This window comes from Mus musculus, chromosome 9, assembly GCF_000001635.26.
Source record: "Mus musculus strain C57BL/6J chromosome 9, GRCm38.p6 C57BL/6J".
NCBI lineage: Eukaryota > Metazoa > Chordata > Mammalia > Rodentia > Muridae > Mus > Mus musculus.
This window is the reverse complement of record NC_000075.6, coordinates 54,972,548-54,995,945: the sequence shown is the minus strand read 5'-3', so window position 1 is coordinate 54,995,945 and position 23,398 is coordinate 54,972,548. Positions and strand designations below refer to the sequence as shown.

The window sequence follows — 23,398 nt, the reverse complement described above, 5'->3', positions numbered from 1 at the left end:
AGTTACCACTAAGGTTACCACTAAGGTTAAATGTACATTGTAAGCTCCCCTTCTGCTATCGTTGTCTAATAACTAAGCACACACTGGGGCATGAAGATATCTAATCAGCAGCTCTCAGACTCTCCCTCGATCCTCCACAGGACTTACGCAAAAGAACAAATGGGTCTGATAGATAACCAGATAGCCCTGAAATCTCCTCAGATACCTCAAGAAAGCTATATACTGACTGCAGCTCATCACTCTAGCTCCTGAAGGGGCAACCCTGGGACTGCCTAAACAATTGTACCAGATTTCTTGCTGCCACAAGCATCAGTGAACTCTAGACCACCCTGCAACCATTTTCACTTTGGACAGAAGCGAGTGGGAGGGACTCCTACTGTTCCTAGAGCAGGGGCTTTCTGCGACTGATGAAATAGCCTAAGTAGTAAAGGCACTTGCTGCCAAGCATAATGGGTCTTGCATGGTGGAAGAAGGGAGACTCTTGATAGTTGTCTTCCTGAGAAGCCCCTTCAGGAACCCCATTCTCACTGGAAACAGGCACCCTGGATGGTCCCACCAGTGGCTGAGTTGGGGCAGCGAAGCTGGGACAGCAAAACAGTTCAAGAGTATCCAGAGAAGACGACAGACAGAAACAGAAATAACAAGAGAATAGAAGTCTGAAATGAATAGAGGCTGGAAGGGGTCAGAGAGGAGAACCTGCAGGCTCTGGTTGAAGAGTTCCAGAGAGCTGTCAAGTCTTCAGGGTTCAGCCCGCAGGCTGACAGCTATAACCACAGCCATGCCAAGAGCCAAGAGTTCAGATCCCAGAAGCTGGAAGGCCGGAACCCCTAGAGGTTACTGCCTGGCCACTGCTGCCAAACACTGCCAGAATCTAAAGCTGCTGGATACCAGCATTTGAGGAGTTTCTCTGCCTGCCTGAGACTTCTGTCCAGGTAGAGAGAAGAGCCATGGGGCAGGTGATCAGTTATAGAGCCATCTTTGCAGCACTCCACTTACTCACCATGGCTTGGTTCTCAGCAAAGACCCAGGCAACCTTTTCAAAACATGGACTGGCTGACGCTACACATCGGCCCAACAGCCTTCTTCATGGGCCTTGTCCCTACCCTCTGCTGCCATTGCTCTCCTTGGTTCCAACTGCACTCAAGAGGTTCAGCTTCTGACCTAGCCCACCTTCCCATCTCTGAGGCCCATGCCCTTCCTTCCCCACATCCTGGCTAAGTCATTCATTCTTCAGATCTCAGCCAGCATGTCTTCCTTGAAACCCCTTTCCTACCCTGGTTCTCAGTGGGTTTCTGTAGTGGCTGGTGTTCTCATGCTAATTAATTTGCAGTGTCCTGCACTTAGACTAAAAGGAAGCCTGTCCCCAGTTGGCTCTGATTGGGAAATAAAGTTGCCAGCAGCCAATGGCTGGGCAGGGAGAGAGAGGCAGGACTTTTGGGACTCCCAGGCAAGAGAGAGAGGGAACAGATGCCCCGTGAAAGGGGTGTAGGATGGACCACGCTGTGAAGGAATAGGAGAATAAGATGGCCGAAATGTAGGTGCAAAGAGAAAGTGGTCCCATGGGAGCTGCCCAGAAGGAAACAGAGCAACAAAAATAGAAATATAGATTTAGAAAATGTTAACTCAGGAATACTGGAGGGGAGTGTGTGCTAGCTTCAGGGAGGTTTGGAAGTACCCAGTCATTAAGCAAGTTAGACATATTAGAATATAAATTTGTGTGTATTTGTCTTTTCACTCAGGAATCCAGAGCTGTTGGACATGTGCAGAGCCAGGAGCGTAGAGTAGATGGTTTAAATATTTACCGCTACAGTTCCTCTTCATAGAGCCGTGTTCCTCATCTGTACTGCAGCTATGCAGTGTTGAGTGTTTATAATTAGAGTCTCTCTTCCTCGGCCTGTGTTTTTCTCATCCATGTCTCTACACTTAATAACAGGCACAAATAGTAACCATTCAGTCTGTTCAGTGAACAAACATATAACTGAATAAGTGAGGCAGGAACCCACTTGTTATCATATGCTAAATCTCATTTTTCTCTAATGATTTAGAATGTTACCTTTGGTTATGGAATAACTGGCATGAGAGCTATCTTCATTTTCTCTGAAGCTCACCAGACTCATCTTCTGAAAATTATAGGGACCTTGACTCAGATTTGAACATAAGACACTTGCTAAGAGTTCAAGAGCTAAGGCTGGCATAGCAGCATGCACCTGTAGTCTCAGATACTGTAGAGTGGCAGTTCTCAACCTTCCCAATGCTTCTAAATACAGTTCTTCATGTGATGAACCCTAATCATAAAATTATTTTCATTGCTACTTCACAACTGTAATTTTGCTGCTCTTATGAATTGTAATATAAAGATCTGATATGCAGACTATCTGATATGTGACCCTTGTGAAAAGGTTGTGTGACAACCCCCAAAAGGGGTCGTGACCCACAGGTTGAGATCTGCTGCTCAGGAGGCGAAGATAGAGAATCATTTATGCCCAAGAGTTTAAGACCATCAAGACCCCTTCTCAAAATCAAAACTTAGAATTTTTAAATATCCAGGCTAGATCCCATTCTGGTCCCTAATATTTACTATGTGACTTCATGGCCAGTGTCCTAATCTGTCTCCACATGGTTCTCTACACCTGTGAAAACAGGTATAGAACAGTGCCTACCTTAAAGGCTATTGTGAAGGCTAGAAGTGTGTGTGTAAGTGCCGGCCCCAGCTTGCTCTTATTCCACAAATAATTGCTACAGTAACAGAAAACAATAAGCCTCTATAGGCAACCATCCCAAAGCACTGCAATAAAAGCAAGCAGCCCCTGCAGAGCCTTTCTGATGCCTACCAATATCCAACAAAGATAGTTTCCAAGCAAGTCCAAGGCAAGAGAACCCCGCAAAGATACAGAGGAAGAATATGTGTGCGGTACAAGGCACTCTTGATATGGCACAATGACAAAGCTTTCTCCAATTCACCTGTGTGGGAGGGGCGGGTTGCTTGGGGAGGGATTTGTTTTAGGGGGGTTGTTAGTGGGGTTGTTGGGAAGAAGGGGTTGCTTGGGGAGGGTGTTTTGGGGGGTTACCTTTGAGTCAGTGTCTTACTCCATCACCTCGGTTAGCATACAATCCTTTCTCTTGTTGACTCTACTTTCTGGGTACTAGAGTCACAGACAGTTATGTGCTAGCACACCTGCCTTCAAGCCTAGTCATTAAAACTAATGAGTATATTATCAGTGTACTAATTGCCATAAGTCACAAATCATAAAATCATAAAAAAAAAACAGGGAACCAAGTTATTAAGCAGACTCGGAGAAGCACATAAACACTCCATGATGTAATTCCCCTCACGTCTTTGAAAATACAACAAAAGAAAGACTAAGCTGAACAGCTAACACATGGAACTATATATGCCATTAACATCTCAAATGATTCACAGTTTGGTTTCGCACATTCAGTTTTAATTCTGAATATCAACTGTCTCGAGTTGAAGAATTGGAATATGACATTTAAATTTTTTCATAAAACCAGGGATGATCGTACCCATACGGAATTTTAACATTTAGGGAGCTAAAATGGGAATATCAAGACTTCCAGTCTAGCAAAGGTTCAAGGTCAGCCTGGGCTGTCTAAAGACAAAAGCTTAAAGTCAAGTAATTTAGAAAAAAAAAAAACTACATTTATTTTCAAAGAAAGACTCTTGTCCCTTAATATTACTATGGTGAAGAAGAAAGAACAGAACTGCGGAGCTGCAAACCTTCACGGAATGCTTGGCATTCCTCCAGGCCTTTGATCTCTATATGCTACAATTTCTAATCTATATTTAAAAAGGATTATCTTATTATCAAAGTATAATTGGTAATAATGTATGGCAAGAACTCTCAATCCATTGTACTAGACACTCCCTCACCCTCAAGCCCCCACTCCCCAGGTTCAGACAGTTGAACCTGAGGCCTTCTACCTGCTAGGCAAGTGTACTGGCTGGTTTTGAGTGTCCACTTGACACAAGCTGGAGTTACCACAGAGAAAGGAGCCTCCCTTGAGGAAATGTCTCCATGAGTCCAGCTGTAAGGCATTTTCTCAATTAGTGATCAAGGTGGGTGGGCCCAGCCCATTGTGGGTGGTGCTATCCCTGGGCTGGTCCTATCCCTGGGCTAGTCCTGCATTCTATAAGAAAGCAAGCTGAGCAAGCCAGGGGAAGCAAGCCAGTATGAAACATCCCTCCCATCAGCTCCTGCTTCCTGACCTGCTTGAGTTCCAGTCCTGACTTTCTTTGGTGATGAACAGAAATGTGGAAGTGTAAGCTGAGTAAATCCTTTTCTCCCCAACTTGCTTCTTGGTTATGATGTTTTGTGCAGGAATAGAAACCCTGACTAAGACAGCAAGTATCTACCACCAAGCCACACCCTTGGACCTCCTCTTGCTTTCTGTGACAGGCTCTACAGCTGAGCCTTAACTCACGCTGCAGCCCAGGCAGGACAAGGAACTGTGACTTCTACCTAAGTTTCTCATTTGGCTGAATTTACTGGCCTGGGCTACTAGAACTGACTACACTGGACCAATTTTATATGTTTTAATTTTTCATTACAAAACATTAATAAACTGGATGTGGTGATACACATCTTTAACTCCAGAATGAGGGGGTTGAGGCAGGAGGATCCTGAGTTCAAGGCTAGGCTGGGCTACATACAGTGTAGGACCCTGTGTTTAAATAAATAACATTAAAAAAAAAAAAGATGACCTATACTTAGCTGTTTTACTGCTGTGTAAATAAAAAAAAATAAATAAATTTTCTTATTATATCAGGTAGTGTCTAAGTAATTTAAATATTTATTTTTACTTTTTTCTCTACACTTGCCCAAGTGCTCAGCTGTGAAACATGTGCATGCAATGCCTCTGCATTAGGGACAGAACAGAGCACAAGGACACAGTGCACGCCCTACTGGGATGCAGACTTGTACATGTCGTACTTAGAATTCTGTGGTCACGCAGAGGACACCCAACAGTAAGAATGGTGCTTTCTGGAATGTGTCCAATACACAACCTTCTAATCTAAACAGATTTCTTGACTTGGCATGACTGACATTTTGAGACCAGCGATTCTTTGCTGTGTGAGAGCTATCCTGGACCTGTATATTTCTGCTTCCATCCACCAGATACTGTTTTTATGCAACAACTGTAAGTGCCTTTAGACACTGCCTAATGGGGGGAGGGGACACCAAAAATTCCCCTCTCTGAGAAGCACTGCTCAAACAGTAGCAAGTAAGTAGCAGAGGCCTGACCCGTTTTTTTTCTCTAAATGATACTTTCATTATAAAATTACAAAAAAAAAAAAAAATAAGGTGTGGTCATTGTTACAACTCAAACCTAGAAGTTCATTTAGAAGGGAATCTACCTCCCCTCTCTTTCTGACTCTAGAGTTGACCACGGATGAGTCTGAAGGGTGCACACTTTAACCACACACACATGCACATCATATCTGCACAGAAGAACACGTTTCCCTTTTAAAGTTCTTTAGCTTTATTTCTTCCATTCAAAAGTATGTTATGGCTATGCATCCATCTCTATTCTTCCTTCCTAAGTACAGAGTGGTCTGTGCTATGGGTCCTTGTCATACTCTCAGGTTTCACAGGTGGACATGTATGTTGTGTGCATTGTTTCCAATGACAATACTATAGAAAATGTAGCTAACATGCTGTATATCTGAGTCAAGGGTGTGCATGCCTTCAGTTGTGCTACGTGTTGCCAGGAGTCTTCCCTAACCTCTTCACAGGCTACCTAAGAGTGAAATACATCATGTACCTAGAAAGGTTTGTAATGGTGAGAGATATCCTCTCTTCCCAACTCAAAATGAAGGCATTCCTGGAGCAGTTAATCCTACCCTCTAAGTCTCCTTGTATCTTTTTTTAAGTTAACACACACACACACACACACAAAAATGACTTTAATGCCTCTTTTAAAAAATTCTCCTTGCTGCAGTCCTAGGAGAGCTATTTTAAGAGATATCAGGATAAAGCAGGGAACAAAAGCATTTGGTTAATACAGGGGACTAAGCATGCACTAACTCAGCACTTCCAACGTGACAAATAGGTCCAGTGTGCTTACTAATCATTGTTTCAGTATCACAGATGAGTGCAGGGGTGTTGCTTTCAATTGATTTTTAACACAAAATTACAGGACACAATTACACAGCAAATGCTATTACAAAGCTCAGTTCTACATCTTTCCCTGACTCTCAGAACCTGAGGAGTACACAATGACCTCAGGCAGTGTTAAGTTTAGGCCCAGTCAACAGTCCTCAAGGAGTTCAAAAAGAGGCTAGGCATTAGCAAAATCAAATAAATGCAGAGTTTGCTATTTTAGTTTGGCACTAGAAATCTTCCAATGGGTAGCAAATACATATTTAAGCGAGCACATTGACAGCGTTAGGAAATAAAACATCCAATGGGCATAAGAAGCTGCAAAGCCTATCTGACCTTCATAAGACTCCTGCAAACCTCTTCCCCTGGAGCCAATGAAGTGTTACACCCCTGTCATCCCAGAGTCTGCTGGAGTCAGGACAATCAGGAGTTGAAGGCCATTCTTACCTACGTAGTTGAGACTGAATCTTTTTTCAGAATTGTCCAGCTATGAGCAAATAATGACTTAAAGAAATACAGAATATAGAAAGATGAAGATAAGAACCAGGCATAGTGCCCTATAGTCCTAGCATTTAAGTGGTGGAGTCAGGAATTCTTCAGGAGTTTGTTGTTGCTAGAATTTAAAATTTTATGTGTATTTTGCTTGCTTATATATGTATGTGCACCACACGAGTGCCTGATCCCCTCATAGGCCAGTAGAGAGAACTGGATCCCTTGGAACTGCAGTTTGGAGGTTGTGAGCCATCATATGGGTGCTGGAAATCGAACCCAGGTCCTCTGCCAGAATAAGTGCTCTTATTTTTTTTTTTTTAGATTTATTTATTATATATAAGTACACTTTAGCTGTCTTCAGACACTCCAGAAGAGGGTATCAGATCTCACTAAGGATGGTTGTGAGCCACCATGTGGTTGCTGGGAATTGAACTCCGGACCGCTGAGCCATCTCTCCAGTCCCAACCCCCCAGGTTTCTATTAGTTTTATGTCATTTAGTCAAACATTTGCTACTTTCATTGGATCCTGAGAATGACACTAATTGACACAAATGGGGACTTACCTGAATAGCTCTCCTATTTAAACTGTGTTACTCTCCACAACAGTGGCTACATATAAAAATGACATCAACCTGGGCTACATGAGACCCTGTCTTAAAAACAAGCAAGCAAACAAACAAAACTCAAGTACAGCCAGTACAGCATGAATCTCACAAACTTCCCTTGGAAGCTCAGAGACATTTGAGCCTCAGGCCCTGCCTCTGACCTTCTGAACCCCCATATGCCCTTAAGAAACCCCCAAGGGTCCCTTCACACAGCAATATGTGAGAGGCTTCTCAACAAAACTACAAGTGGGATCCTCATAGGCCGGGGAAGAACAATTCTGACCCATAGGAAACATCTGAAAGACTCTGGAGACTTTCAGTAGGTGCTGGTGGTGGCTGACAAATAGAGGTCAGGGATGCTGTAAACACACTAGAAAGCCAGGACCCTTTCCTACAGGGATGCTATTAACTAACATGCTACATGGCCAGGACCCTTTCCTACAGGGATGCTATTAACTAACATGCTACATGGCCAGGACCCTTTCCCACAGGGATGCTATTAACTAACATGCTACATGGCCAGGACCCTTTCCTACAGGGATGCTATTAACTAACATGCTACATGGCCAGGACCCTTTCCTACAGGGATGCTATTAACTAACATGCTACATGGCCAGGACCCTTTCCTCCCAACAACAAACACTTCCCAAGCCAAAGGTTTCAGAGGTTGAGAAACTTCCACTCAGAAGAAAAGTTCTGCCTAATTCAACACATATCACTAAAATCTTTAAGGAGAATTTTTTTTAATCCAAACGTTTATAATTTTCTTCTTGTCAGAACAATGAATTCACATCTATTTTTACTGGCATCCCCTTCCTTCTCTTCAGTCCTGCGTTACAAGAAAAGAGCATGAGGTCAAAATTAAAGGATTGGAGAGATGATGCCATGTTGTTTTAAATCATAATAGACAGGGCTGGAGTGCTCAGTGGTTAAGAGCACTATGATTGCTTTTCCAGAGGTCCTGAGTTCAATTCCCAGAAACCACATGGTGGCTCACAACCATCTGCAAAGGAGTCTGATGCCCTCTTCTGTTGTGTCTGAAGAGAGTAATGGTGTAATCATATACACAAAATAAATAACTACATCTTTTAAAAAATAAATCATAAAGAAAACATTTAAATGAAAATCATAGCCAGGCAGTGGTGGCAAACATCTTTAGTCCCCCAGCACTTGGGAGGCAGAGGCAGGCAGATCTCTAAGTTTGGGGCCAGCCTGACTTACAGAGTGAGTTCCAGGGCAGCCGGGGCTACACAAAAAACCTTGTCCTAATAAACATATTTTTCCCAGAAACCTCTGTTTGAGTACTTGCTGCTCTTCTGGAAGACCTAAGATTGACTCCCAACACCCACACTGGAAGGCTTACAACTGCCCATGACTCCATCTCCACAGAGCCTGACACCCCTGGCCTCTTTAGGCACCCACACTCATGCACATGCACGCATGCACCCATGCACACACACACACACACGCATAAGTAAAAGGTTTAAAAAATGGTTTTCCATCACACTGTTTCCACTGTTCCAGAGAAAAATCCCTAAAGAAACAAATTCTAGCCGGGCGGTGGTGGCGCGCGCCTTTAATCTCAGCACTTGGGAGGCAGAGGTAGGTGGATTTCTGAGTGAGGCCAGCCTGGTCTACAGAGTGAGTTCCAGGATAGCCAGGGCTACACAGAGAAACTCTGTCTCAAAAAAACAAACAAACAAACAAACAAACAAACAGACAAAGAAACAAATTCTAACTTCTTCCTAAAGTATTCTAAGTTCAATATGTCTGCATCTACTTGCTTACTTAATTTTAAACTAAAAATATCATCTAGAAGAGTTTAATCCCAACTATTACAAGAGAAAAACAATGCTACCAAAAGAAAAATGATATGCTGAAATTATTGTACTAAAAACTCGGTCTAATTTTTAAAAATTGCTAGGTAGATATAATTTGTAATCACAGAAGCACAGGAACCCTCGATTCTGACAATCGTATCAGACAGAGCACTGTGCGCAGATACTTTCATAAACTCAGGCGCGAGCTCGGTGAAACACAACTGGAATCCTAGCAGTTGGGAAGTGGGGGGGGGGGGCGCTCAAGGTCACCCTGGACTCTGCATCCAGTCGAGGTCAACCTGGGCTACATGAAACATGTCCCAGTGAATCAATAACTGCCCAGGTACAGCTGCACTGTCCAGTGAATCGTGACCCTCGCCTGCAGGTTCTGCATTTTCAAGAAAACAATTATTTTCTTTCTATAAGACAAGTCCTGCTTAGCCTAAGTTGACTGTGAACTTTAAAAAGGTTTTCTTGGTGTCTAGTCATTGTGGATGGTGACTAGTTTTATGCAAACGTTTTTATTCAAGTATGTCATGTACCTCGGCCACACTCGTCTCCAAGTCCTTTCCATCCCCAGCCCCACCCCACCCCACTAGTCCTTTACTCCCCCAGTCTCATTTCTCTTTCATTTCTGTCTCTCTCACATACACATGGTTTTATGCAGCTTTTATCTACAATAGAAACCAAGGAAGGGAACACCCAAGCAACAAAGACAATGCCAGATATCCAGTCCTAGTCATCTCAATCATCATAACTCCATCCATACATGAAAGTAATCTAAAGTATATGAAACTAACTCACCAAATAATGAAAACTTACATCTAGTTGAGTCATTGGCCAAAGGGATATCATGGAAACCCCCAAACACCTCAGTCTATTGTCAAGGCTTCTGGTTGTTTCCCACAAACTGATAGTGAGGCTCTACCGCTGAAGTCAACACTTACATATTTCAGAGAACACAGAGAAGCCAAGCTGGTGCCTAATTAGAGCCTTCATCCCCACTGACTGATGTTCATGATCTTCCATGGTTCATGGAAGATATTCTACCACAAACTGCAATCTACAACTGTGACGTGCCCGCATGACATCTTGGTGCAGTGGTAGCACAAACACTGTAGGAGTGACTAGCCATTCTCTAACTGGATCTAAGGCTGACTACACAAAACAGAACCCAAGCCTGACACTGCTCTGGTGGCCAAGAACCCGAGACTGGATAGGCCATGGGTCTAGAAGAAAACCAAATACTACTGCTAAAAGGACAAAGCAATAAAATGACTCCTAATGACATTCTGCTATATTAACAGGTCAATGTCTCAGCCACATTCAGAGAGGTTTCCTTCTGCAGTAGATGAGAACTAACAGAGACCACAGCTGGGCAATGTGTGCGGGGGGTGGGGAGTGCAGGGGGGAAGAGACAGAGAGAGAGAGATTTTGGAAGTTTACTCTAAAGTAGGATGTCTTTATTAAACCACTCTCCTTAAGGGCTCAGGGAACTGTACAGAAGAAGAGGCAGAAAAACTGAGAGCCAGAAGGATGGATGTCATCAAGAAAACACTGTCTTCCAGATACAACAGGACTGATATACATATGAGCCCACAGAGACTGTGGCATTGTGCATAGGGCCTGCACAGGTTCAAGCCAGACAATGTCCCAGCACTGAGAGGAGTAGTGGACACAGTATCCCACTTATAACCAAAAAGTTACTTCAATTGACAACCTCTTGTAAAGGAAAAAAATCATTTTCTCCAATGGAGTCTCACTAGGTGTATAAAACACACTTAAGCCAGGCAGTGGTGGGGCAATCCCAGCACTTGGGAGGCAGAGGCAGGCAGATTTCTGAGTTCGAGGCCAGCCTGGTCTACATAGTGAGCTCCAGGACAGCCAGGGCTACTCAGAGAAATCCTATCTGGAAAACAACAACAACCACACTTAAGGGTAAACCTCATGCCCAGCAGTTGACTGCCAAAACAAAACAAACTCAATGATATTTTTGTAGATATTTTTGACTCATATTGCTTTGTTTGGGCCTTTACTTCATTTTGTTTTGTTGTTTTGTCTTGCTGGTCTTTTGCTTGTATATTATGGTTTCTGATTTAGTGGGATTTTGTTTTGTTTGTGGTCTGTGTGTGTGTTCTGTATTTTTCTGTTTTGTTTTTTTCAATTCTGATTTGTTTACCTGTTTGTTTCCTAAAGAGAGAAAAAAAGATTGTTTCTCTGAATGAGCATAGAGTTGTGTGGGTGGAGGCAGGGGTGATCCAGAAGGGGCTGGGGGCGGGGGGAAGCTGTGATCAGAATAGATTGTATGAAAAAAATATTCACTAAAAGTATATATTTAAAATATTAACCCTCCAAAGTTAAATACCTGGTCTGTTTCACTTTTGTTGGCCGTTAAAATATGAGGTTAGCTAAGAATAGTGACTAAAAGCAAAGCCCCAGTCAGACTTCCCAAGTTCAAATCTAGATTCTCTCATTCATTAGCTGCAGCCTAGACCAAATCATATAAATAACTTGTATGTCAACCTCATCATCTGATGGATTAAGCTCTAAAGAGGCAGAGGATTGTGTTTACTGTCATCTCACCAGCACCTAAGACACTGATTTGTCCTGAATAAATCCTGCAGGGTGAGCCAACAGAAATAATACTTCACACACGGTGGGTCGTTTCACAGGAGTTAGAACATACAAAGCTGGAGCTCTGTGCACATGCTCAATAAATGTCAATACTTTCTTTAAAAATAATGAATGATAAAAGTGAAGTTGACAGCCACACGAGTATATTTCTATTAAATTATTTTACCTTCCTTCGACTGAAGAACATACACTAAAATAAAGTTTCAACATTTAAAACGTCGCACAGCTAAGAACTGTACCTAACTAATGACTGTTTAATTTCCATAAATGTCCTCATCATGGGTCAGTTCAGAGACCTATATTATCTTAATGTACTAGTAAATTATATTTCATCGCAGACGGAATTGCCTTCCAGGCTACTTTCCACAGCTCTGTGACCTTCACTCAGCCAAACAGGTATGGATGGCTGCTGGCTGATGAGACGAGAATTCTTTTGTCTGGGAATTGGCTCATAGGAAACCGTAAGAGTTATGATGAGAACCTAAGATGAATATGAGAACAATAAAACATAAATATAAAATCAATTCTCTGAAAAACATCCACCTCCACTCTATCATCTAAAAGAGGGAGAGATAAGGAGTCAGCAAAGTTGAATAAGCCAAATAAATAAATAAATAAATAAATAACCCACAGCCAGTTCCTAGGTCTCTTAACTCCATACAGACAGCCACTGAGAATTCAGAGGTAGTAGAACACAAAAGCATATTAACATTTATTTGCAAATGCGCAACAATATCACTCTGTATCAGTGTCTTCTTCAAGGCACTCATTTAGAATGCACAGAACTTAAGAAGTTTAGAGCTGTAGAGGGGAATATGTAATGGCCTTTTCTTACATGTGAGAAAATATCCATTATTATTATTCCATCCACTCATTTATAAACATCCACTAGTCTCCTATAATAAACCAGGTATTAAGGATACCAAGATAAACGGAAAAGCAGAGCAGGTCTTGAGGGTTGGGAGATGGCTCAGCTTGTCGAGTGTTTGCTGCACAGCACAAGGACCTAGGTTTAACCCACAGCAAAATGTAAAAGGCCTGGCAAGGAGGCCCTAGTAATCCCAACACTAGGAAGGCAGAGACAGGCAGATCCATGGAATTCAGCAGGATTGTCAACTGGCCTATCCTAACCACGAGCCCCAGGTCACAGTGAAAGACTGTCACAAACAACAACAAACAAACAAAACAACCAAATTGGACAGCTCCCCCACCCCCAGGAACAATATCCAAGGCTGATCTCTCCTCTACCAGCACATGCGCATACCCACACACAAAGGAATCGGATCTTAAGGAGCTCGCATGGGGGGGGGGGGAAACTAGTATAAAGATGCTTAGTATTAAAGAAGTCTCACCGAGTGGGAAAAGAAAGGAGTAGGTCATCAAGTCTGGTTAAAACACCAAGCCTCACAAGAGTTAGCAGTTTACACCATTGAAGAATCAGCAACAATGATTTATCTTAAAACAGAGAAACCTTTTCAAAATTCCCAGCTCCATCAAGAGTGGCAGGGATACCATTTTCTAGGCTGTCAGGCACTGCCTGGCGTTTTATATGCACCAATCAATCCTGAAAACGGATGAGAAAAGCAAGCAGTGTTGTCCTCCTGGTTCAACGGAAGAACGCAGTGGAGAGAATTCTGTCTTAAGACAAGACACACTGGGGACATAAATTAAGACAAGGGCACCCCTTTCCTTCTCTAAACTGTTTACACTCTGCAAAGATTTCATCTCTTCAGTAGACCGGTCCTGTAATCGGGAATCCTAGCCTGCGAAGTTACCACTTCCTAAAGAAAACCAGGACTCACAATTTAAGAACCTTAAGGAAAGAAAGGTCTGCCAGATTTCCTCATCTCAATAAAACTGAGCTTTGAGTGCAGCGACCCTCCACTTAAAGGAGCCGCACCTTCTCTAATATAGGACACACCACAGGTGCTCCAGAAACGGTAGTATTTTTTTCCAAAGTTCTTAAAAGGGCGGACTAAAATATGCTAAAGCACTGTAAATTCAAAGTACTAGCTAGGTTGTTTTGTTTGTTTCTATCCCAACCCACAACATCTGAAACGCTAACCAGGGGAGGGAGATGGGGCGCGGGAGAACGTGGAGGGTCGAGCTGGGAGGGTGGTACGCGCGAGCCCTGTTCCAAAAGAGCGAGGAACCCAGATACAATCCTTGAGTCCCGAAGTCTGGGCATGTGAACTGCCTAGCAAACGTTTCTTCTGCAAACGTTTGCTTCTTCTGGCCAAGATGCTGCCAGGAGTGAGGGAGAAGAGGGTAAACTATAAAGTCTCAAAGGCGAACATTAAGCCCAAAGTCTCCACACCGAGAACCAGCCACCAAGTGGGAAGCCCGATGACAGCAGCACGCTCTTGGAAAGTTGTACCGAGGCACGCCCTACACCAGCCGCCCAACGGTGACAGCCACCGAACGCCAAAACCGGCCTTTTCTTTGCTTTTGGGTGCTAACCTGGAACCTCATCCCGAATTTTCAGAAGAAAGGGAAAGGGAGCGGAGCCCTGCTGCGGGGCCCCGCGACCCTCAGCCCCGCCCCGGCTCACCTCCCCGCGCGCCCCGCGCCGCCCCGGCCGGCCGCCAGCGCCCCGCCAGCAGCTGCACCATCAAGAGCAGGCGCAGCGCGCGCCGCCGCGACCCCCGCGCCGCCATCGCCCGTCCGCCCGCCGACGGCTGCCTCGCGGATTACTCCGGGCCCTGAGGGACGGAGCACAAGAGCTGCCGCCGAAATCCGCTCGTTTCTCGGAAGCCGCTCGCCGCTCGCTCTTCAGCTTCTGCACGAAGCCCACCTTACCACTCGGTGGAAGGCCCGCGGAGCTCGAGGGCGGAGCCGCGGCGCTTAGCCCCGCCCCTATGGCCCGCAGCCCCGCCCCCAGAGCCCACACCCTGTCCTTCTAGGCTCCGCCCCGGGTCCAGCTTCATCAACTCGTAGCTCCGCCTTTCCCACACCTGGTGCTACCTTGTCACCCCCCTTCTCAGCCTTCCGCAAGAATTGTGACAGGTGCGAAGACTGTCCTGACCTCTGTTTTGGTGCGGTTTTGTTTCCTTTGGAACTGTAAACTCTGGATCCCCGAGTGAGCCAACAAGACTGCCTCCCTGCTGTGGACTTTCATGCCCCTGCTGTAGATACTAAGTGATCCATATCAGAAGACCTGCATTCGAGATCTGCATCTTGTTCAAATCACTCTTCCTTTGTGCGTCTATTTTCTCTTCCTTGTAAATGAGATGGATAAACTGGAGGACTCTGAAGGACAACTGTGACTGACAGCTCTGACATTCATTCAAGTCATCCGCGAAAATGATAGGCAATTGCTTCCAGAGTAGGCCATGCTGCCTGTGCGGTCATCACTTGGCATTGTAAATATTAGTGCCTTCGACTGCCACTGCTCCCTTACAACTTTGATGGAGATCGATGCTGACTGCGTCACAAATCCCTGTAGACTCTACACTGTATCTCATTGCCTCTGCTCATAATTGATTAGAACGCTTCATTTGGTTGAAGAGATTCAGGCAAATTATCTTTAAACTTCAGTGGCAGAGCATGCCAGATTTTTCACAGAAAATTATGGAGTTGGCACCTCTACAATTCATTATAGGCAGAAATCTCACTCCAACCTTCAGACTGCATAAATCTGTTTAAGTGAGACCGGGTTGCAAAGAATCTTAAAGGCAAAAGTCATTTAAGACCTTTTCCCCCTGGGTCCAAGTATACCCAGGGAAATGGAAACAATGTCCAAATGAGCGAGTGTATTTAAGCAGGCAAATGAAAGAACCAGAGAATAAAAGATGTGTATGGTGTTCACAATGCCAGTTGTTAATTACACCTCTGCACAAGAGTGAGACAGTGCCTAACCCCCTACACAGCAAATATATACTTTGAAGAATTTATAGGACTTACAGCTACTTATACCATTTGTTCTTGCCAGTGTTTGGGTGACTTTAGAGTGTTGCTCTACTTTCACAGCTAAGGAACGTGGAGAGTGGAGTTGAATAATTACTGAAGATCACAATACCTGTCAGTGGTAAAGCTGGGTTAATGGTTGTTAGCTCAGCCACCGTGAGCATAATTAGAACTTGGACTGCTCCGGAGTGTTAATCTACAGTCACAAGAGGACAGTTACCTACATCATCTCTGCAACACCATTGCCAGTTAAGCCAAAGGCGTGGCCTGGGATGTCTTGGGCACTTTCCAACCCAGGTAAATCATCTCAGTACACAATGCGTCCCTCTTGGATGCTTTCCCCTCTAGGATAATGTGCTAATCTTTCACATTTGCCAGCTGTGTGTCCGTCCCTAAATCCTTGGCAGGCATCTCCACATTGCTAGGACACACTAACTGACCAATCAACAATGAAGGCTGTTGAGCAGCCACTGCCAAAATTCTCCTGACATAGCATCTACCCACTAAATGTCTAACACTGAGCTAAAGGAACTATCATGCAGTTCGTTTTTTGTCTTGTATTGCTTTTGCTTTGATTTATGTTTATATCTGTGTGCCAGTATTTGTCTGTGCATAGGGGACCCAGAAGAGGCCAGGGTTGGGACCTTTGGAGCTGCAGTTACAGGTAGCTGTGAGCTGGGAATGGGCTTTAGTGCTTGGAATTGAACTGTAGTCCTCCAGAAGAACAGAAGTATTCTTAAGACCTGAGCTTGGAGCCCAGAGCCCTTGTAAAAAGCTGCATATGGCTGCATAAGCCCTCCTAGAACTGTGTGGGGTTGAGTCAGGAGAACTGCTGAGGCTCTCTGGCCTCTGGCCCTAACTCTAAGTTCAGCAAGAGACTCTATCTCAAAGGTAACACAGCAGGACACCTGATATCCTTCTTTGGCCTCCTAACTCTCAAGCATTTGAATACATACTCACGTGCATATACCCACGCTCCAGAAAAGAAATAAAATAGAATTTAATAGTAATCTTACTGACCTGGCTACATATGTGAGATGTAATATGTATTTTAAATATACAAGTTAATTTATTCTCCAGCAGCAACACTAGGAAAGTACTTATATTGCCCCCATTTTGTCTTAACTTCCCCCTCCATCCCCTTGTGTGCTCCTCCCTTTCAGAAGCCCGTTGGCTTCAGTAATCTTTTCCTTCTTCCTATGTAGACCTACATGCTGGGCAAAGCAGTGCAAGACTGTAACCTCAGCACTCAGGAGAGGCTGAGGCAAAGGCATCATGAGTTCCACACAAGCTTATGTTGCACAAGGAGACACACACACACACACACACACACACACACACACACACACACCAGATCAATAGATCCAGTCTTATACTCAGATGTTGGTTGTACCTCTAGGCTCTGGTGAGCCTGGCAATGAACTTGAAACCATTAACATTAAACATCACTTACTATATCCCAAAGTATTCCTTCCTGTTAAACTTCCCATCACTATTGAACAAATTATTCACACTCGGAATCTGGAAACCACCCCTGGCCCCCATCCTACCCCCGCCCCCAGCTCACTTACTGAGTTCTTCTCATCCTTAAGTGCAGATGGCAGCACGAGGAACATCTGAGAAACTGAATCTTACATTCTTTCTGTGACTTTTTCAAAAAGTGCCATTGCCTTCGGTAATTCTGTACCACCACCTCACCTGTTCTTAGGTCTAGCCACACTGGCTCCTTCACTCTCCAGAGCAAGCAATCTGGTCCTATCAGGGGACTTTCACACATGCCCATTAACTCTATCTGGACCTTTCTTCCCTTCACTCTTCCTGTTCCCTGCTTTGCCTACCTCCTAGTGCAGTTTCAGCCCTGGCATTATCTGCCACTCCTTGAAAGACAAGGCAACCTCGTCAGTCTTCATCATGATCCCATTTCCCATCCTTCACTACTGTGTGAGTCAGGCTGCCATCCTTGGGGGTGGGGAGGAAAAGAAAGAAAGGAAGGAAGGAAGGAAGGAAGGAAGGAGGGAGGGAGGGAGGGAGGGAGGGAGGGAGGGAGGGAGAGAGAGAGAGAGAGAGAGAGAGAGAGAGAGAGAGAGAGAGAGAGAGAAAGGTGTCTTAGTGAGGGTTTTACTGCTGTGAACAGACACCATGACCAAGACAACTCTTATAAGGACAACATTTAATTGAGGCTGGCTTACAGGTTCAGAGGTTCAGTCCATTATCATCAAGGCAGGAGCATGACAGGGTCTAGGCAGACATGGCACTAGAGGAACTGAGAGGTCTACATCTTGATCTGAAGTTAACCAGAAGACTGTCTCCCATGTGGCTAGGAGGAGGGTCTCAAAGCCCACCCCCACAGTGACTGCAATAAGGCAATACCTCCTAATAGTGCCAGTCCCTGGGCCAAGCATATTCAAACCACCACAGAAGGAAAGCCAGCTTTGGCTCAAGGATCTCAAAGGCTTTTATCTTGGTCATTTGGCCTCGATGCTTCAGGTCTGTGGCAGAGTAGCACACCATGATCGGAGCAGATAGTGGGAGAAAGCTGCTGAGCTCATGGTGACTGCAAGCAAACAGAAAGAGAGGAAGGGGCCAGGATCCCAAAAGAAATGCCCTCAATTGCTTAGTTCCTTTAATTAGGCTACCTGCCCCTCCCCCCCCCCAAAGTTCCATACCTCCCAAGAACACCATCAGGTAGAGATCAAGATGTCAACATAAGAGTCTTTGATGGACATTTAGGATCCAAACCCTAGCAATCTTGTTTGTTACAATTTGTAATTCTCTCTAGAAGCGGAGAGTCTGATTTCCCCTGATTTCTCCTGATAGGCAGCAGCTGTGCCTGGCTTATTCCCTTGTATATTGAGCACATGCTAGATGCTCCAAATGTTTATTCGATGAATAAATGAATGCTAATTTGTTAATTCACTATTCAGAGCTGGTGAACTAGAATGTAGTAGCAATTCTGATCCAGGTGACCTGACTTCCAAAGCTTTACAGTTTTGTTAAACGTATAGCTCTCCCCTTAAGTCCTGTTAGCATAGTCCTTTAACATAGTCCCTTAAACCATGCTCCATGGGAAGGAAAGTTTGAAGAGTATTCAGTACAGCACCCAAAGGCTCAATAGATAGTAGCTATAATTATTTATGTGACAATTATTTTCAGACATGTTTTATACTTACCAAACCCCTAAGCAAAGGGAATTTGGTACTTTGGAGTTAACACATGGCATGTGAAAAGAGAATTAAGAGGCTTAAAAAATTAATACAACAAGACAAAAATAAACATTGTCATCTGCTGCTGGTATGACCTAAGGAGTTGTCTTTTCTATTGATGCTGCTGTTGGCTTCTCCTCCCAGGAACCGGGTCATCTGAGCTAAATTCAGAGCTGAGCAGTGTTCTCAAACCTTCCATTCATTGCTTTCATTACAGCTTGGTGATAAATTTTGCTGTGAGCCTTTAAAATGAAAGCCAAGCTGAAAAGTTAATTAAAGATAAAAATGGATTCTGTCAACTTTATTGCTGAAAGTAAATGAGTTGTCACAGATTAGAGGAAGGAAATCAAGAACTGATAGGATATTAAACTTCAACCCCTCAAAACAGATGCTGTAAGAAGCGAAGGTCCCTTTCAAGGGTTATTACGATCAAAATACAAGATTGCAAACATAGATTCATGTAGAGCGCTTGGTTATTCTATATTTATGCTTGGTACATGTGTGTGTTCACACAGCACATATGGAATTCAGAGGACAACTTAGGGAAGTCAGTCCTCTCTTTCCAATACATGGGTCCCAGGGATCAAACTTATACTTTTATTAGATTGCAATAGCTGTATTCATGTTTAACTAAACACGATCTATACATATGTAATATATTCATATAATAAATATACATTTAAATTAAGTAACTTCATTTAAATATACATTTACATATAAACCATACATGAAACTAAGCTATCCTAATAGAATAATCACATAGTGCAACATGCCAGAGATTTGACTGCTAGTAGAAGAACAACAGTTAACAAGCAAATTATAATTCACTTATAAAATAGAAAATTATAATGTATCCAGAACAAACATCAGCTCTTATTTAAAATGAAGACACTGGGGTAGGGGGATGGTGAAGTGGGTAAAGTATCTACTGTGTAAGTTTGAGGAACTGAGTTCAGATTTCCTGCACCCACAGAAGATGCTGTGCTGGGCGGATAGGGACAGGCAGATCTCTGGGGCTTACTAGACAGTTTAACCAAAATGTAGAGCTTGAGACCGTGAGAGACTATATCTCAAAAAAGAGACTGGAGAGAGATGGAGGAAAGCCTCCTGATTGGAATCTCTGCTCCCATTGTATAGTGAGCATACCTGCACACAGATGGTTACACACATATCACACACACACACACACACACTGAGTAAAGATATTATTCCCACATTAGGAGGGTACAATGTAATATTCCAATCTCCCCAAAGTGTTAAAATCCTTTACATTGGAAGTGATAAATCATGTTATGAAAGATTTTTTTTTCTTTAAGACAAATCTGGATTTCTGGAGATAAAGTCACTCAGCAGATCTGCAATCACAGGTATGCACTGCTTAACCACAGAGACTTCACAGAAACGGGCTGCCAGGTGATTTCCTTACTGTGTGAACACCATGGAGTGTCCTTTCACAAACAAAGGCAGCCATGACACCATTAAGAGATATCTTCTTGAGAAATTAATCTGCCATACATGGAGTCCCTTGTTAACTAGGACATTGCTTTATTCAGGGCAGGAATTGTTTACTATACAAGAGCTCAACACTTACGATTAGTAAAGATAATTTATTATGAATTAAAAGCTATGATTCTCCATCAATAATACTATTACAAACTTAAACAAAGATATTAAGCCATTGTTATCATCTGTATAAGATGCAATTGCAAACATTCAATCCTGTGCAAAAGATAGAATTTAGATATTCTTTCCAAATGTAAACCCTATCCACTCCATCTTTCTCTTCTAGATAGGGTATTTATCTATGGTTACTCCTACATACATGAAAAGTGAATCAAAAGTAGCTATTCTACCACAGGTGTGGCCACAGATGTTCTGAGTGTCTGCAGTTGCTCGCCAGAACCGCCATTTCAGAATGTCACTCATTGAACCAGGCATGGTAATGCATGCCCGTAATCATAACACATGGTAGGCAAGAGGATCAGGAGCTCAACGTCATCCACAGATGCTTTAAGGCTAGCCTGGGCTACATGAGACCCTGTCCACAATAAAAGACAACCTACAAGATGGCTCAGTGGGTAAGAGCACAAGCCTGGAAGCCTGAGTTTGACCCCTGGAGCCACACCCACATGGAAGCAGAAGGAGAGATCTGCCTCCACAACACTCTGCTCTAACCTCCGCAGGCACATTAGCACAGCAACCTCCCAACACTAGTAAATATAACAATAATAAATAAAAATTGTAAGCGAATTTACTTGAGTGCCAGTTTACTTGTCATCAGACTATCTCCACATTGATGTAGGTGTTTATTTGCTTGTTGTTTTAATATTTATGTTTGTTATGTGTATGTAGGAGTGTGGGTTCTCTCTTCTCTTCTCTTCTCTTCTCTTCTCTTCTCTTCTCTTTTCTTCTCTCTCTCCTCCCTCCCTCCCTCCAACTTGTTTTGAGCTGAGTCTCTTCTTTCTGCTCTGCTGCCTGATTCTCCTGCTTCCATCTCCTGTTTGCATAGGAGTTGTTGGATTTTGGTTGTATACCACCGAAACAGGCTTTTTGTGTGAGCTTGGGGGCTTGGACTCAGCATGTGGTTGGCCCTTTATTTTGCTAATCTATCTCCCTGTCCCTAAAATCTGATCTTCAAAAGGCCACAGAATCCATTTGCATATGTCATGAGCAAACTATCTGTATCAGTTAATGTCCAAGTTTGCTCTTCAGACAAAGGGCAACTGCAGGAAAGATTCTGTTAGGTCCAGAATGACCAGGGAAGCATGGCTGCATGCAGCCCCAGGGCAGCAAGACCCTGTCCTCTGATCTTTGCTGCCTCCCGTTTCAGCAGATCAGGAGACAGAGAGATGAATGTTGGCCCTCATCTGGCTCTCTCCTTTTCTCCATTTTTTTTTTTTTTTTTTTTTTTTTTTTTTTTTGGTTCTGGCTTCCAGTCCCTGGAATGGTGCCAGCCACATTCAGGGTGAGTCTTCCCTCCGAAGTTACCGAAGTTAAACTTTCTGGAAATGCTCTCACAGATGTTCTCAGAGATGTCTCCCAGGAGACTATAAGTCTGGGCAGGCTGATAATGAAGAGTTAACATCACACCATGCGCTGATACTTCCAGGAAAGTCAAAATACAACACCACCCAAAGGTTTGCTTCCTCAACAAGCTCTGAACCCTTTCCTCTCATCCACTTTTCTAATTGATTTAGCCAGGGTTCCCTTCCTCATCCAGCTTCATTTCCTGTTGAATGGTAATTAACATCAGAAAGCAAAAGCTCCCTCGGAAGGTTAGCGTAAGGAATGGCATTAATCATGCCGGAGAATTGATTATCTTTAATCTGATTCAGCCACCTGATCCAAGGATCTTAAAATTGAAAATCATTTGGTTCCTAGTCCCACAGCTGCCTCTTGAAGACAGGCTCTTTTCTTGGTCTTCTAATAACAAACCCAATTAATTTGAGGTATTTGCCATTATTTTTGGAAAACTAAAAATTTCTTGAAGTCACTTATATGGAGAAAGCTAATTTAATTTTTGCTTTTATTTGGTCTTCTCTGTTGGCGAAGCAGGGTCAAAATCACTTCACACACACAGAGACAATTTATTTCTATCTGTTTATATATCTACCCACCTAGCTATCTTTCCAATACTCTGTGGGATAATAGATTGGAAAATATAGATCTTTCTTGGAGTATTAGGGACTCTGAAGCTATTGCTTTGCTGTCAGACTTGAGTCTGAATCTTCATTCTCTCACTCTCTAGCTGCTCACTCACTCAATAAACATTGGAGGATAAACTGTATGACAAATTCTACGGAGGACACAAACACAAAACAGAGATTACAATAAAAAAATGCCTTTCTGACAAGGCTAGAGCTGGAGATGGAGGAATTGCTGGCATACAGAATCCAGATGGAGCGAAGGAAGAAACTTGATATGAGGGAGGCATAGGGAGGAATCCTGTGATACATGATTGCAGGTTCCAGTCGGAATGAACTCTAGTCTGAGGACAACTGTGAACAGGGAATGGTTGAGGTTTAAATGGAAGACTGTATAATTTGGAGGCTGGTCCTTGGTACGTATCTTGTTCCTGTAACAAAATATCTGATCAAAGCAACTCAGGGAAGGAAGGACATAAGGAAGAAATGAAGGAAGCCACGGTAAGCAGCAGTAGTGTGAGGCCCCCTAGTTACGTTGGGCCCACAGTCCTGAAGCATTTTCCTCTGCATTCAGTCCAGAACCCAAGCCAATGTAATGGTACGACCACATTTACACTGGGTTTTCCTACCTCAATTAAGCTATTAATCCCCTATGGACATTACCCAAGATTTGTTTCCATAGTGACTCTAAAGCCCATCAAGATGACAAGATAAATCATCACACCCTTTTTAAGTGAAATACAACAATACAAATACAAAACTTCTTGTGAAATTGGATACTTATGTAAGATAAAAAGAACCCAACAAATCAGGAAACCTTAGTATGCTGGTTTTGTTTTATTTTTATAAAGACAGGGTCTCACCATGTAGCCGTGGCTGTTCTGGAACTCATTATATAGACCAGGCTAGCCTTGAACTCAGAGATTTGACAGCATCTATTTCCAAAATGCTAATATTAAAGGTGTGTGCCAC

General features: G+C 43.4%; 1 protein-coding gene across 4 annotated transcripts in view; it reads right to left on the bottom strand.

Moving 5' to 3' along the window:
- Chrna5 (cholinergic receptor, nicotinic, alpha polypeptide 5) overlaps positions 1–15,119 on the bottom strand; it is a 30,594-nt gene extending 15,475 nt beyond the window's left edge. For 2 of the 4 annotated variants that reach the window (NM_001373901.1, NM_001373902.1), the window contains exon 1: positions 14,225–14,458. In NM_001373901.1, the coding sequence (NP_001360830.1) occupies positions 14,225–14,330 (106 nt within the window). In that variant the 5' untranslated portion in view covers positions 14,331–14,458. Of the gene's footprint in view, positions 1–14,224; positions 14,459–14,698 lie in introns of those variants that run through there. The other 2 variants (XM_030244017.1, NM_176844.5) reach the window with 2 other exon arrangements.
- Between the last annotated feature and the right edge of the window lie 8,279 nt (positions 15,120–23,398).